The sequence below is a fragment of the Varanus komodoensis genome, unplaced genomic scaffold (genome assembly GCF_004798865.1).
Source record: "Varanus komodoensis strain SLA01 unplaced genomic scaffold, ASM479886v1 scaffold34_3, whole genome shotgun sequence".
NCBI lineage: Eukaryota > Metazoa > Chordata > Lepidosauria > Squamata > Varanidae > Varanus > Varanus komodoensis.
In genome coordinates, this window is record NW_025335855.1 from 401500 (window position 1) to 418353 (window position 16854).

The 16854-nt window shown below is 50.4% G+C and overlaps 1 protein-coding gene across 1 annotated transcript in view; it reads right to left on the reverse strand.

The window, feature by feature from the left end:
- Positions 1-16789, reverse strand: part of CUNH1orf112 (chromosome unknown C1orf112 homolog) — a 21342-nt gene extending 4553 nt beyond the window's left edge. The window contains exons 1-20 of the mRNA XM_044439383.1: positions 16685-16789; positions 16278-16317; positions 15092-15180; positions 14094-14198; positions 12413-12553; positions 11800-11962; positions 11445-11529; positions 10451-10589; positions 9809-9889; positions 8429-8493; positions 6932-7080; positions 5909-6038; positions 5287-5461; positions 4411-4493; positions 4029-4080; positions 3045-3134; positions 2619-2804; positions 1903-2025; positions 1082-1177; positions 287-400 (exon numbers count right to left, since the gene is read on the reverse strand). Coding sequence (XP_044295318.1) covers positions 287-400; positions 1082-1177; positions 1903-2025; positions 2619-2804; positions 3045-3134; positions 4029-4080; positions 4411-4493; positions 5287-5461; positions 5909-6038; positions 6932-7080; positions 8429-8493; positions 9809-9889; positions 10451-10589; positions 11445-11529; positions 11800-11962; positions 12413-12553; positions 14094-14198; positions 15092-15180; positions 16278-16317; positions 16685-16789 — 2211 coding nt within the window. The remainder of the gene's footprint in view (positions 1-286; positions 401-1081; positions 1178-1902; positions 2026-2618; positions 2805-3044; positions 3135-4028; positions 4081-4410; positions 4494-5286; positions 5462-5908; positions 6039-6931; positions 7081-8428; positions 8494-9808; positions 9890-10450; positions 10590-11444; positions 11530-11799; positions 11963-12412; positions 12554-14093; positions 14199-15091; positions 15181-16277; positions 16318-16684) is intronic.
- Between the last annotated feature and the right edge of the window lie 65 nt (positions 16790-16854).

Genomic DNA, 16854 nt, shown 5'->3' on the forward strand with positions numbered 1-16854 from the left:
AACCCACAATGTTCGAGAGGAGACTAAATTCTAGAAACGACTTGACTTACAATAACCTCAGTGGCAAGTCCAGGGACAGAGTGACCTCAATGGACATACTGCGGGGTCCCGGGGCTACCATGGGAACTTGAGAAGTCTTGGGAACTCGAATTTGCATGGTTCAAGTACTCTGGATTAACCCAGAGCACCCACGACTGAAAAATAATCTCGCTACTTGAGTCCCCGACTCCTCATATCCACCGGTCAAGGGTACCAATGGGAGGAAACAATGATCCAGGGCATTTACCTGGAAATTTGGTGGAATGATGGCTTTCCCCATTGAAGAGAGAAAGTCTAGGGTGGCCATGAGAAGGTGGTCTGGGGGATTCAGCTGGAGCAGCGACACTTGCAGTGCGAGGATCTACGGGAAGTAAAAATGAACAGACTGAACATCATGACCATTCCTGCACTGCGTCTACACCCGGCAGTTAGATATACTCCTCTTGCAAGGAACCCAAGGCAGCGAGCAAAGTCCTCCTCGGCATGACAGCCCGGTGAGGGAGGTGAGGCTGAGAGGGAGCACCTGGCCCAGTCGCCCAGCGTGCCTCGTGGCCGAGTGGGGACTCAACGTGGATCCCCGAAGCCTCAGTCAACACGCATCACTAAAGCAGTTTGTTCCACTGAGCATGTGCAGGATGGTCCATTAAGAGACCAGGATTCAAGAGAAGGTGCACACTGCTCCTGCGAAACAATTCCTTTGTGCAAGCAGGAAATTCTGTAGGAAAAAGCCTTTTCCCAAGGCAAAAGGATTCCTCCCTCCGGCCATCCCAGGTTCATGTGGCAGAAGGTGCAAACTGCAGCTACAAGGTCACTACCCAGCAATCTTATGAAGTACAGAAACTCGAATTCTGACGCTGCATATTGAGGACCAGAGATTATAAGGGAGCGAGAGAACAGAAATTATGAACGCAAACAACACTCTCATCCAGTAGGGTGAAGGCTCCCTCCGTGACAGCAGCATGACGGGGCAACGCTTCTGCCATATGCAGCAGAAACTGGCTTGAGGAGTGACCTGCTTCACGCGCATCACGCAGCTGCTTACCTGAATCAGCAGCTGTGGCTCTAACATCTGGATGAAGAGCTGCAGAAGGCAGAGCGTCCCACAAAAGGCCTGCTGCAGGCAGGGCAAGCTGGAGACCTGCACCGGACAAAGAGCGCCTGCTAGGGCCTCGCAGCAGCCACGCTCCTGCTTAACTCAGCAAAGCAGCTCCCGGAACTGCCGACATCAGGGCTGGCCTTGGATCACCCTAATCGCCAAATCCGAGCCAGCTCCACTTGCCGGGAGAGGCTCCCCCATGCCTGTGCGGGTCCATGAGGCTCGGCACCGACTGGTTCGCACGCGATGGTTAGCCGAGGGCGACTGTGACGGCAGCAGCCCTCCCGCCCCCACCGTCGCGCTTCTCCCCCCCGCGGCCCCCCACTCACTTGCGCAAGGGGAGAATAAGAAAGGCGAGCGGCCAGAGGGGGAAAGACGAGAGAGAGAGAAGGCAGCGTGTGCCAAAACCAGCAAGTGCGCAATGTGCGTGTCTGCGTGTGCGCGCACGCAGACACACACAAGAGTGGGGGGGGCTGCTCTCCCCCACAGAGCCAGCACAGCATTTTAAAATCCCAGGTGCTCCCAAGAGCCCCGAGAGGCTGGGGGCCCCGTCTGAGAGAGTAAATTCTGCCGCTCAGGTGGTGGCTTGCTCCGGCCACCGCAGCCAAAGACACCCGCAAGAGCTACCACTCCTCCTCTCCCCGCCTCCCACAAGTAAAGACAGACGCCCCCAGACACACCCCCCCCCCCAGATATATCCTGCCTCTTGTGGGGAACGGAGGGCAAGATGAGAGAACAGCACGGAGGGGAAGAGAGGGCGCCCTCACCTGAGCAGGCGGCAAGGCTCCCAGGAGCTGGCGAAGGGTGTCGACCAGTGTGGCTCGCTGTCCCTCCTCCAGCGCCTCTCCAGCGGTCTGGCACGCCGACAGCAAGGCCGCGAGGGCAGCGTTCTGGCAGCACAGGGGACATTGTGAGGGGTTAGGGACACCGGCTACGCTGCGCGCGAGCGCACAGACCCGGCCAAGGCGTGCGTCTGAACAGGCCAGGTTCTGCGAGTTGGGTGCCCCAAAGGCCAGGCAAATATGCAGAAACCAGGTAAGTTTTTCCGCTGGAACAATGAAAGCAAATCAACTACGCTTCCTTCCGGTCGCACCTTTTGATCCCTGGAAGGACTAACCGAATCGCAAACCGTTGCCAGAACTGGTCTCATGAGTACTTGAGCCCCCATCAGGAGCGAGGGAGAGAGGTCAGGGGGGCCCGCTTCCTCCTTAAAGCAGTTCTGACTCTCAGGCCCTCACACTCTGCTGCTCCTAGCAATGCCACGGAAAGCCACAAGGCAAGCGCCCGGTCTCTGTGAAACCAGTCAGCACTTCAACAAGGAGTACAGGACATCTCATCTCGATAGAACAAAAATCCAGAAAGCTGAGCTCTTGCAGGGATTTCCGAACAGAAGAGCACGAGAGCCAAGGAGGAAAGGAGACTCTTTACAAGTAAAGAGTTTTTACTTTGCGAGGGAAGTCCAGTCATTCAAGTCTTCACTTACCACTCGGGGAAGTTCTTCCGTCAACCTTTCACTGCTCAGCCACTCCTGACACTGCCCAAGTCCAGCCGCAAAGAGCTCGTGAGCGACTTGCTGTCTCAGCACGGGTACCAGCGCCAAGAGAGAAAGATGCTGCCACAGCGGCAGATTCTCAGCGTCTTTGGGGGAGAAGTTTTGGGTAAATGCCGCCTGCAAAGGAGGTGACAATGGGAGAGGGGACACGAGAGGATTCTGTGAAAATCTCAAAAACACGGATACCAGTGGAGCACCGGCACTGGACCAGCCCAAAACAGCCAACAGCAACAGGGGCGCTCTTGCTGCCTCGTCTCACACGTCCACACTCATCCTCCCCGGCCAGAACGCCCTCGGCCATTCAAACCGAGCTGGGCATGTGCGGGGGGGGGGGGGGGGTGCAAGAGCAAGACTTGCCTGATGCTCTGCAGCCATCAGGAAGAGCAGCCGCCTCAGCAGGACACCCAGGACAGAGACTTGGTGGTGCTCGGCAGGACAAGCTTTCAGCTGGACCGGGACAAGAAGCCATTAGCCGGCTACACTGGCGATGCCCCCCTGGCAGCAAGCCCGAGCTCACAGTCCCAACCTTGACACGATCCCTTTCCCAGTGCACCGACGGAGGCGTGCACGCACCCGAGCACTGTCTGGGCCAGTCGCCCCCTCTCACACAGACCACTCCCAGGCGCCGCGTGCCACAGGCCACCTCCCCAAGCAGAGGACCCCGCAAAATCCTGCACTGGGGTGCCATGAGAAGGCGAGGAGCAGCTTACTGAACTCATGCAGATGGCTTAAACACATGAGCCGACAGAAAGAGAACCGTCCCTGGCAATCAAATGCAACTGTTTCACAGAACAGTCCAGCGACTTCCATCCAGGAGGCGGCGTCTGCTGCCGCTCCCCCGCTGGGACCAGGGTTCCCCTCGAGAAAGAGCGGGCAGGTCAGCCAGGCGGGCGCCGCAGCCCCAGGGTGCGCGTGCCCCTGCGGGAGCCCGCACCCAGCAGAGCCTCTTTTGCCAGCTGCGCGCTTCATGGCATTCGGTCCATTCCTCCTCTTTAATTACAGCACATGTCACTTGCACTTAACGTGAAAGCACGTCAAGGAACCGAGACAAAGACTAGCGTTTCCCATTTTCACACAAGAACTTTTCCCAAGGTTTCCACTCCTTAGGGCTAAATGTGGGGGTGCCCAGGCTTTACGTGGTGCTGAATGAGGTGGCTGGAGGGAGTCACTGAGGCAGTCGGCAGGAGCTTGGGTGGACTCCGGGGATGGTGGAGGACAGAAGGCCTGGAGGAGTGTTGTCCACGGGGTCGCGACTTCGCGACTAGCCACGACAACAGGCCAGGTCTATTCTGCTCTGCCCCAGCGCGTATCTGGTCACAAGCAGGAGCATGCTGCGCTTACCAAAGATGCCACTATAAATGCATGATGAGCGCACAGGTCTGCTGTTCCGTACCTGGGAGATGACAAGAAGAGCTGCTCAGCAAGCAAGCCCCCTCCAACTCGGCCAGCGGGTGTTATTCTTGAACTGGGAAGACCCGGGTTCAAGTCCCTGTTCAGTCTTGACGCCCATTAGTTCACAGCTGCCATCTCTCAGCTAACACGTTTATCAAAAGGGAGAAGCTGGAACGACGGCATGCCCTTCGTGAAGAAGGGCTCAGCCCTTCATGAAGAAAGGCTGGTTTCCAAAAGTAATGAAGAAGCACTCAGACAGAGGCACTTGCCGAGGGAGCGGCAGCTCAGCCCCGCCTATGGCTGTCCACCCTCCTGCACAGCGTCGTCTTACCGGGCGAGGAAGCACCAGGTATCCATGGCCAAGAGGGCCGTCATCGCATTCGGACCAAGCACCATCTCCAGCAGGGAGTGCTCCTGAGGGGAAGCAGCAAGTCACACACCAGCCAAGCGTGGCTTAGGAACACAAAACTTCCCTTCGATCGCTGGAGAGCAGAGACAGACTTTCAGCTCCGCGAGGCAAAGGAGCGGCATTCCGGAGGCCGGCTGCCCACGGAAGCCACACCCCTCTCCCGGAAACTGGTGGCGAGAGGGCTGGCCACGCGCAGCAAGCCGCCGGCCACTGGGCAGCACTGCTTCAAGGGCACTGTGAAATGCCCGGGGGCAGGAAGGTTCGGCGCAGCTCGGCTCGAGCCAGGCTTTTGCGTGGGACACCGATCGGAGTGGCGCCGGCAGGTGCTTGGCAGAAGGGACCAGTCCTCGGCCGTGCTGACCGGCAGCCGTTCACTTCGGTCTTCGGCTCACAAGATCCATCCAAGCATCCCATCTGGGCAGTGAGGAGCGCTCACCCAGTCCATACAGCCTGGAAAACTGGGCAAGATCACCTGACTCCATTCAGAGCCCCTCCAAGTTATGCCGCACTGGGTATTTAACCCCAAGAGTAAGGAAGCCCCTTAAGTGCAAAACGGTCTGCCTGGACTTCCCTTTCCTGGGAAAGCCAAACCGTTGTCGACAATCCAATGAAAACGGACTGGCGCTGCAGCTCTTTAGTGGTCTATGCTATTTATCAATACCGAAATTTCCCTCCTATACATTAGTAAGGCACAATCTGGCTGTATCTCACGCACAGACAGTTTGGTTTAAAAGCTTGCAAACACCACCAGCTGTTCCGTGTCAGCTCTTACTCCCGACTTGCAAACCTCCGTCTTACCAGGAGATGGAAGTGCGACTCAGGGAGTGAGGTGATGAAGGCACACAAGTGGACACAGGTGTAGTGGTAAAAGGTGACCGGGCCATCGGCTTGCTCTGCTCCCGGCAAAAAGGGAAGGACGAGTTCCCCACAGCAGTGCCGCAGGCTGAGGAACAGGGCTGCGAGCAACGGCCACCTGTGGGGAAATGAAGCGCGGCAGCCTTAGTTCCTTGCTGCTGAGTGAGCAGGGCCCGTCTGTCAGCCACGCAGCGCCAAAAGGAGCCAAGGCTCTGCAGCACTCAACAGTGCCTGGTAGGGAATACGCCAGTAATTACTAATTTTCCAAAACAAATGCTGTAAAAATTTATCAGCAGAAAAAACTATTTTCTACTCATCTATTAAATAAAATCAACAGCTTAAAGCCAACAAACATTTACTGGAAACTTGGCAGAACAGACAATGCTGAAGGAATGTTGTCTAAATTTAGTTACTCCCTTTGACCTCCGCTGAGTCACTCAATGCCCTTCCCTCAATGGATCGCTGTACCTTTCCTTGATAAGGCCTAGTCAAGGTATCCCAAGGGCTTGCCAGCACAGGGCAGGCTGAGTCAAGCAAGTCCCCGCCTTCAGCAGCTAGGAAGTACCTGGGAAACGCCTGCGGGAGCCGACTTCCCGCATTCCACAGGGCCTGCACGTCCTGGGGCTGGGATGGCAGCAAGTCCATGACAGAAAGCAGAAGACGGCACTGCGGGAGGTGGAGCTCGGGGGCGAGATCTGCAATCGCGTTTTTGAAAAAGTGTTACACTTGCTCAGCAAGTTTTCATTTTTATGAGGCGCTCAAGTCGTGTCCTGCCAGGCTAAACAGTTAAAACTCAAGAGCTAAGAGATCCTAAAGATCCATGGCACATCTACCAGGTGTGGGTTTTGTACACATATTTGTGATCAGAAACCCCAAGTCAACAAACACTATGTGCATTATTCTTTGTGGGTTCGTGCCATTTCCATACTGTTCCATCACTGAAGCTCTCTGGACAGTTTGCAACAATCCATGAAAACAAGAGATTAGTTTAGGGCTGTTTAGGGTTTGAACAGTGCAGAGTTACTCTAGCAGCTGATGCTGGGTTAAAAGCTGGGTTGTTTAACCCCCAAACAACCACAATTGTTCAGGTTTGGACATCATGCTAACAACCTGCAAATGGGTGATCACAGGTTGTTGCCTGAAAGCAGAAGTGGGAAGCACACCCGAGGCAACACACTCATGCGAAGCCCTGCAAGGTCATGGGTTCAACGGTCCACAAGTTGGCACCGCAGGCAAACCAGGCCAATACGTCAGAACAGGCAATATCTGCATTTTCAATGAAATATGAAATTCGCTGCAGAAGACAACTGATCAGTCTTAACAATTAGAGAGGAAAAATAGTTCAGAGCTATGAAAGGAATCACACTTTAAAAATAGCAAAGAAACAGGTGTTCATCCAAACAGGCGAGCTGAGTTTATCAGTCTGATTATACTGATGCCTATTTTGAAAAGTGCCTACGACTGGACTGCCGCGGCATCCCAGAAGACAGCCTGTGGCTGGAAGAGACGACCGGCTCCCGAGAGCCCCGGGCACCCAGGATCCCACTCTGGACAGGCAATGCAGCCTCATCAACCCGTTTTGGCCTACCTAGAGTTGTGCTTAGTACCACTTCCAGGAAAGGCCGAGAAGAGAGCAGTTTTGGGAGGAGGGAATCCAGCACCACCAGGAACCCCTTCGCTATTTCATCCTGGTGAGCTTCGGAAATCACCGGCGCATGAAGGCTTGGAGGAAGCTTGCTGCCGAGAGAGAATACAGGGCATCTCGTTACTGGCTGCATTCTGAACCAAGCATGAATTCCAGAGATTAAAAATCATGCAGTGCAGGGCACTGTGCCCCTTCCCCGGGTGTTGCCACTGCAGGCTCCAACAGCAGCATTTCCTGCTCCAGGATAACCTGGCCAGACGGGTCTCTGTAGTGGCACTTGAAAAATTACTTAGCATGGTATTTGGGGCAGCCTTCGAGGGGACCCTTCAGAAACTACGATCAATGCAAAATAACGTCATTATTTTACGCTGGCTGTGTGGATAAAACTGTGCAAGATCCACAGTTCTTTGGGGTCTTTTTTAGCCACAACCAAAACCTCTGGCTTTGGCCCCCAGAGCCCTAACTGGCTTGTGGCCAGGTTATCTGAAGGACCAGCCATGCCTCATGAAGCTTCCTGAGTATCTAAGAACAGCTTCTGCGGCCCTGCTCCGGTCCCACCCTTTCTGATGCGAGGTGAATGATGGCAGAGACAGAGCAGATCCACCACATGCTTTCCCTGTACGGGGACAAGACTGGGCTTTGAGAGACTCCACAGGTCAGCAGCAGTTCCCAGTATTACCTACAGCCAACAGAAAGTAGCTCCCCAAGCGCCATCTTGGGCAGGTGCCCCAGAAAAAGGCCAGACCAAACGTGCTGAAAGCCCCAGTGAGGTTCACCAACACCAGCAGGGAAATTCTCTTTCTGCTCACTTTCAGAGGTAAATCCTCTTCCTCTTCCTCTGCCATGGCAAGGCTTAGCCAAGGCTGGGAAGGGTCTGAACAGTCCCTTTCATCCAAGGGAGCCAGGAGCCGGGCTGCCACGACCATCTCGAGCCCCAGGCAGAAGGGTGGGTTCCAAGGAGGCCTTCTTCAGCCAAGGTCTTGCCACTGCTTCACGCCAAACTGTGAAAAGGTTTGTGGAGACGCCACAGTGGCAAGAGGAACCGCAAATCCCATGGAGAGCAGAGGACAAGACCCTGGCATCTGAAGGGACACCCCTCCCCTATTATCTGAGGCTGTCACACAGACAGTGGCAGCGCTGTGCGCCTGTGTCCTCTCTGATAGCGGGCAGGGCAGTTCCAGGCATGCCAGTCGAGATGCCGGCTCCGACTCCCTTTGGCTGCAACCCAGTTTGCAAGTCACCATGCCAGGAGAGCAGCTTGCAAGCTTACTTCCAAACTCTGGTAAGGAAATCGCTGATGGGATGTTGATTCTCCGATTAGCCATCATCCAGCACCTGATCGGTCAGTATGAACATGATGCGTACACACTCCTTTGGTATTTATGGCATTCAGACCCCTCTTGTCACCTACCAAATAGTAGCCCGTTCCATTTCACTTGCCTGTATATTTCAAGGTACGTCCGATGAAGCTGAGGGCAGGAATCTGCCAGGAAAGGCGTGAACTCCTGCAAAGCCAATTATGTCATACACTATTTTAATTTGAAATCCATTAATTTTACAAACGAAAACCCTCCTGCCTTTCATATGCTGGAGCCTTGGACAGAGTCACAGTGAGCCACAGGGTGTCTGCCCCAAACAGGTTTCCAGCATTCCCATGGAATCAGCTTTCTCCCCTTTATTACCATAACCACTGCAATTCACTTTTAAAATTATATTTGCTTTAATATTTCTATACAAACACTACTTCATTGCTACAAGTGACAAACAGCTTCACCTACAGAATGCTAAACAGAGACAAACTGGAAAGAAAACATGCAGTAAACTTGAGTCCATGTCAGAGTGTGTGTATGTGGGTGTGTGTGGGACCAGGGGAGAGAATGGAAACAAAAATCCACGGTTTCGCCTCCCCAAATGGAAATTGCATACATCCCTACAAATGCTAGCTTCTTCTTCAACACATGGGCACACGGACAGCCAAACAGGACAAGACTACATGGAATTCTTCTATACCTAGCAAATATTTTCAAAAGCTGAAATTTTCAAAATCCATAAATTTTGGTGAGGGGATGCGCAGGGACTTAAGCAGGAATAGAATAAGGAACTGGATCATCACATTTTGTCTAATCAATGCATTGTGATTCGAGCACCTGTATGGAGCACAGGCTGTGCCTTATTGATCAGAAACTCTGTTTTGTGTCTATTAGAGACTACAGTGTCTCTCTATAAGGTTTTGTCCAAATCAGCTAATTACTGGAGGTATAATACAGTTAATGCTTCTTTTAATCATATGTTTTGGAAATACCCAATAGCTGCCTCTTTTTGGGAGATCATTATATGGATAAATCTTGTATTGGAACACCCTTTACTTACATAGCTCTCCTTTTAGCTTATCTACCTCATTCCTGGAATTTAAGGTATGGTTGGCAAAACTGGATTCTCCACAACATTTGACAAACTAAAAGACAGATATCACAATAGTGCAGGAATAAACACTCACCTACTATAATGCAAAGGATGGCAGCATAACGGAGCTTCTACATTTGAACGGGTGAGATGCATATCTGTGCATGCACACGCACCACTTTTGAACAGCAGTGATATGGACCTTGGTCTGCTTTTTGCAGTTTATGTGTAATTCTTAGAAAGCTGCATTTTCATATGCACACACATACACTTCATTTGCATGCACAAAAACTGATGCATTCAAATTTACAAAGACACATTTTCCCCTTCATCTTTTGTTTTGCTCAAATTCTGCAATACACAAAAAATGTATAGATCAAATTATTCTTTCCCCTTGGTGAATAGTATGTAATTTACCTTAGTGTAGTGTGCCAGGGAATTGGCAAAGAATCTGCACAATTTGATTGTCCTCTGAAACAACTTGTAATCAGTGTTCTCCTGTCCGAGAGGGAAGAAGTAACAGAGCTCAAATGGACAGCATTAAACACTGTTTTAAAATTTCTGTGTGATAATGGAAGTGCAACATGATCGTAAAAATAGGAAATGGGGAAAGCCTGATATATGAAAGTTATGGCGCAGCTGCCTTTTTTAGTTGGCTGTATATAATTCCTGAGCAAAACATGTGCTCAGGAATTCTAAAAGCTCAAGACAGGTAACATTTAAGGCACACCCCTGTAGAAATTTAGACCAAAAGCCTAAATTCCTAGCATGCCTTAATAAGCTATATACTACCCAACAAACTTTGGCTACGCCAGTACTTTACAGAACAACATCAACGTTTGCTCCCATTAAGTGAAAGTCAACATGATGCTTGTCCGAGTTGTTATGGGGCAACTTTTGCAGGTCCTGAGTTAGAAACCTGAAGAGGATTTTGCCCTCCTTGGTATACACTTTTTAAAAAGGGAAAAGGAAAGCTACAATTCCCAGGATTCAAGCCTGCGGCCCCAAAGCACAAAGAGTATGTTTCTGGCCTGTCCAAGAAGCGCCTGTTCTGCTCACCTGTGTACCAGACCGTTTCATCTGCTCGGCCAACTGCAAACAAGACTGGAAATAAAACAGGATGTCCTCACAGAGGCTGCTGAAGATATCAGAATGTTTCAAGCTGTTCTTTATCAGGGACTTGTGCTTGAGACTTTGCCTAACAAAGACAAGTATTTGCCAGGTCATCGATAACCAACAGATTACTAGCACCCCCACCTCCCCATCACCTCCTCCAATCCTGCATGCAGGTGGTGAGCGCCAAAAGGAATGGAGCCAAAACTGCGCTACCAAGAAACAAGCTGAAACCTTCGGCACGCTCCTGGGAACCCTAAGAAGTGAAAAATATATTTCTAAGAGCCTAAGGAGGCAATTACTCCGACTCTCAAAGGAGGGCTGATCACACGGTCAGAAGACATTGAATGCTGAGTATGTGTGGCAAGAGCAAAACAGAAAACGGAGGTGGGAGGGAGGAAGAAACCAGGAATCCTGGAGGACGGCATGGCTGGCTGGTTCCTGAGCGGCAGCATATACGGAGGGTGAGGACACCCAGCAAATCATTATTTGTTTTTCGGCACCAGGCGAAGACCTTTTTATTTAAATGTCATTTTAATTGTTAATATTATTTGCTTATTTTATCTGGCCAGGGCGACTTATTTTATATTGTTAATTTGTTGTAGGTATTATATTTTAATTTTATGTTGTGAGCCGCTCCGAGGCTTCGGCGAATGGGGCGGCATAGAAATGTTTTAATAAATAAATAAATAAAATCTGTGCTGCTGGCCCCACCTGCTTTAGCATCAAGAGCACACCTGCTGCTCCACAAACTCAAGCATGGTCCAGGTTCTCAGTCAGAGAGCTTTACACTTGGAGAACTATTCTACTTCAAATTCAACAGCTTCATCCGAGCTCAAAAGTCGGTCAGACTGCTTGTTAATAAACGAGTGGCTATACGCTCTACCTGCTGAGAACTTTTGAAAATACAATCAGTAACATTAATAGTAGGAAAACGTACCTGATTATGAACTTCCATGTATTTGCATGAAGGGCATGGTCTATTCTGGAAATAGCAGAGCAAATCTCCAGCACACTGTGGATCACTAGGAAAGAGACGAGTACAAAAGTTAAATGCAAGGCGACTGCACTTGCAGAAGTAAACCCAAAGAATGGGTGCCTGGTATCAGTAAGGAGTGGCCTGTTTCGAGATGCATCTTTTTATTTATATCCCACCTTTTCCCTCTTTTTTAAAGAATTCAGAGTGGCTTACGTTGTTCTCCTCTTGCTCTCCATCTCATCCCCACAGCAGCAACCCAGAGAGGGAGGCTGGGCTGAGAGGCTGCGACTGGCTCAGAGTCACCTGATATACACACCTGATACCATAACAGCTGCACTGTCTTCAGCAGTGCAAGAGTCCACAGATACCATCTCAAGCAATTCCATAAGCTGCTTCTGCAGAGCATAGCCCTCCTTAAACAGGGTTTGGAGTAAATCAGAAAACAAGTGAAGACAATCGTTGTACAAGGATTCACTGTTCTGTAGCAAAAACAGAAAATCAGGGACAGCAAGTACACATTACACCGATCAGTACCGGATATAGGTTCAGAAAACAGAGAGTATCTCAAACTGATTCATAACTCAGGTTATTTCTTCATTCATAGTATCTGCAGTTGCTAAGCACAAAACCCACCAATGAAACAGGACGAGGACAGGGTAGGGTAGGGAGAGAGAGGGAGAGAGATTTTCAGTGTCTGCTGTGAAAGGACCTTGGGTTATCAGCTGGAGGGTCAAACAAGGAGGGGATGAATGAAGCACCTCCGAGCTAACAGCCAAGCCGCCGTGGCTTTTTTGCAAAGTGGCTCAGCATAGAAACCACATGCAACTGCAGTATTTTGGTGGCTAATTTTTAAACAAAGAGTCTACAACAGCTTCGCAGTTATAAGATCACGATTCTTAAACGCTTACTGTGTGGCCAAGTCCACCAACCTTGCAATGCATAAATGCGCTCTTGATTACATGGAGAACCGAGGAGGGAAGGCTGTGGACATGCTCCAAGGGCACCGTCTCCTGCGCAGCACAAATATGGCGCACGCACCCGGTCAAGGCCTCCAGCACATGCACCAGCGCCTGCAATGGAGAAGCCATTGGCAATGAAAGTACCAGTGGAGCGCACAGAAACCGCAATCCAGCCCAAATCCGAAACCTTAACAGAAATCTGTCCGTCTATGCCCTCCCACCCCTTGAGATCGGCAGCACCCTCCTAATATCGTGAAAGATATTAGGAGGGTGAGTACCTGGGGGAGGGCCTTCTCTGCGGTGGCGACCCATCTGTGGAATGCGCTCCCCAGAGAGGTCCGCCTGGTGCCGTCGTTATTCGCTTTTTGGCGCCAGGCCAAGACCTTTTTATTTAAACGATATTTTAATTGTTAATTTATTGATTGTATTTATTGGGTTTTTATGGACGTACCGAGATGTTTCTGGATTTTAAGGCTAATTATATAGTTGTTTATTTCTGTTGTAAGCCACCCCGAGGCTTTTTGCGACTGGGGTGGCATAGAAATGGTTTAAATAAAATAAAATAAATAAATAAATAAATAACTCTAAAAGAAACATATCCTTCTGCTAAATTGCTTTCTGACTTTGGGGGAGGGGAGGGGGGAAGGAAAGTTTGCAGGCCTATTTGCACAATACTTTCAGCCAATTAGTTGAAAGGACTGTGAGGTTTTTATTCGACTTTTCAAATGCTGCTCTGAGTGAGACATCACACAAAGGCCGTCACATGCGCTCTACCACATCCTGCACAGAACAGCAGATAAGGTGTTTCCAGAATGTTGTGATGAAGTGGGGAAATTTAGCTCAACAAACAGCAGGGAGCGATCACGCCCCTCGTCGACAGAGCAGTGCTGGCTGCACCAAGACAGTCCATGTAACGCACGTGCCCCCCCCCCCCGAGTGCCCTGTGTGGGTACGAATGGGTGGATGCAGGTGCCGGTCAAGCTCACGGCACGTCCTTAGCAGAAGCAGGTGCCTCAGTGCAGCACCAGCCTGTGCTAAGTTTCCAGGAAAAAACAAACTGTTGCTCTCAGGCAAATAATGACTTTGTTTCTAAAGTTACAGACACATTGGGCATAATCAATGGCGGCTGTAAATAACCAGATACTGTGGTTATTCACCACAGCTGAGATATGCACACTGCCCAAAGTCTGCTGAAGTGTGCGCCCAATGACCAGTGAATTTACAAACAGCTTTAGCAATCACACGTGCCCCGAAGTCTATTGGAGACAATGGCCGGAGAACATGCACAATTCCCTCTTCATGGATGAAGTATATGCACATTCCCCACAATGAACAATGAATGCAGCGTGGTCAGTTATGCAGATCAGCTGTTCGACTCATGCTGCTTCTAACCCAACACAGATCCAACACAGAGTCTTGTGCTCCCAGCAGCACTAGTCTTTAAGTCTAAGCTGGCACAGAATTTGCTTCTGGTTTCTTGCAACAGACTAGCACAGCTACTCCTCTGGATATATTTAGACAGAATCTCTCTACACAGAAATAGCCACACCTTTATATGCTGGTATAAATCCTCCCAAAACACTGACACCTCTGTGGAAAAATACGTAATCACCAACACTCAGTTTGTCAGAGCAAATTTCACTAGATTCACCTGCAGATGGTTCCTTAACGTCTCATGTAGCTCCACATTCTGCTTTGTTAATTGCTTGGCCTGGCTGGATATTTCATATGTTAAAAGATCAAATAACTGCACTGTCTGGCGAAACAAAGGAGATTAAAATAAGTAAACTACATTACAGAGAATATGCAAGTACACAAGTTTTCTACAACCAAAACGCAGGACATTTCCATAGGATGGGATTATGTGTGACTCATCTCCCACTGTTCCTAACTAGGGTCCTGGGCGAGCACTCCCAGCTCGGAAGGCTTTTAATTCAAGGTGATTAGCTATGAGCCACAACAGGAAATACCGTGCACGTGAAAGAGCCCGACTCTGCAGGTGCCCGGCGTGAGAGTGTCCATCGAGTGGCTGCTGGGGAAGACAGACAAGGCCAGCTCTGGCCTGCTGGCACCGGCTGCCTGTGGGGCTCCAGACCCTGTTCAAGATGCTGGTTTAGGCTGTGAGGCCTCACATGGCTTAGCGCTACAGGACTTCTCGGAGCACCACTCCCAGCTGCAATCCACCCAGACATTACACTGGACTTCTGGGACCTTCCTCCAAGTGCCAACTCCAAGGAAAGCGTGGCGGGTGGCAGCAAGGAGAGGCTTCCGTGGCGGTTGCCCCCCATCCGTGGAATAATCTCCCCACCAAACCCGTCATCCGTTAAGGCAGCCCTCTTGTCTGAGGCTTTCAAGGACTTGCTCAGACACCCAGGGGAACGAGGGGGATCACCAGGTGTTTCACAGGGCCCCTCTTTGTTGTTATTCCTTGTCATGGTCAGTTTCTGTTATCTGTTTTTAGCCATTTAAAACTCTTTTTTAATCACCCGTTTTCACGGACTGGGTAAACCACCCAAAGAGCTTTGGCTGTGGGGCAGTTCAGAATTGAAACGAAGGAATGAATAAAATATCCCAAGAGCACTGTGTGCTCAGAGGTTTCCCCCCAATAGTCTTAATTTACACTTGTGAGTGTAATATACAGCTTCATACCTTTGGTAATATTTTAGAGAAAAATGCTTGCTCTAGCTCAGAAATATTAAGGTGAGGTAGAAATCTCTCTGTTATGGTCCTTAAGACACCTGTGAATGAGTAAGTTTAGGAACCATTACTGAAATCAATCCAAGGATGATACGGTGGTGAACAATGACTTCTAACCATAAATGAGTGATCAAACCTATATGGGAATGCTGTTTTGCAGTTTTTAAGAAAAATTAAGCTATAACTACTACAAGCAGAGATTTTAAGTATGACACAGGATACTAGCTTGAAAGACTGTAATTCTAAACTTATTGGGCAAGTTCACATCATGCTTGGCCACCCAGTGATGAAGCCACAGCAGAGTGCTAGCTCCTTGACCCCATGGTGTGTCCAACAAAGACCTGGGCTCACCATGGGTGTCTTCCCACTCTTTCCCCCTCATTCCTCCAGCTAGCCCTGGTACACACCACAGAGTCCATCGTGGCATCTATGATTCCTGCTTTCCCCCCTTTCCCATTGGCTGGCGTTTGCTCTCTGGCATCACTTGTATGCATAGCCTGGTTATGGCTGATGGTCCCCTTTCTGCCCCGACACTACGGACTTTTGCAAACCTCTTTGAACTTTGTTAGGGCAGGTCATAAGGAGAGGAAGAAAAGCAGAGCTTTCTACTCCTGTTTCTATCACCAGTTTCCTTCTCATTGACCTGCTTTCTTTCCCCCTGAACACAAAACATCAGCTTGTATCCTTCTTGACTGGCTGCAGGATATAACATAATAGATAAATAACTATAAAGATTGTACAGACTAAAGAAAATCTCTGAATATTAACTTCATATAATAAATCAGTATATTCATCAAATAAATGAGGCTTCATTTATGTAAAAATTCATGTTTGTTAAATGAACAGGCAAATTATGTTAAGTGCAAGGGAAGCTGATCAAGTTTTAACCTCTGCTACTAGATCATGGAGATACTTGCAGATCTTAAAATTCTTTGCTAGATGATAGTGAAACGAAGTATTTGACATACACATTCCTAAAACGTGCCATCATTCATCATGGAAAGGAAAGTAAGATCAATCATGTATGAAGCTGTTATTTGAACTTATTGCGGAGCAACAGAATGCCTGCAGAATATATGCGAATAAAAGACCAAACATGTGTGGCAAGTCTAACTAAGTCTGCACAGGAATTACTTACAAATAAGGTGCGCCCAATTTTCAGTGACCTGGTACACCGAGTACAAATATTAAGGAAAACAACAAGCACGTGCTGCAAATACAGGCTTCCTCGAAAGTGTTCGAGAATATCACCCACTTCCGCTCTGCAAGAGCTGGTGCAATCACAGAGCCGGAAGGCCAGGAAGGCCACGGGGAAGCGCCCCCTCGGGAGCCGGCTGTGCCCCCGCCGCGCAACAGCCGCAGGGCAGCCCGGCTCCCGGCCAGGGCCCGAGGCCCGCATGGGACCCCGCGGGGCCACGCGTGGGGCCACGCAGCCCGGGCGCCGAGCCCGCCACGAGGTGGAGGCGGCGGGCGCGCCCCCCGTGCCGCCGCCCCGGCTGTGGCCTGCCCGCCCCGGCCCGGCCCCAGAGGCGGGGAGAAGGATATGAGCAAGCGCGGCAGGGCGGCCGGCAGCTGCCGGCGACACCGCTCCGGGCCCCAGCCCGCCACTTCCGCCAGCAGCGGCAGCGCCCCCGGCTCGGCCTGGGCCATGGCGCGCGTCGCGGGAGCCCCGGCCCGCCGCTCCCGCCGCCAGCGAGGCCCCGCCCACTCCCGGC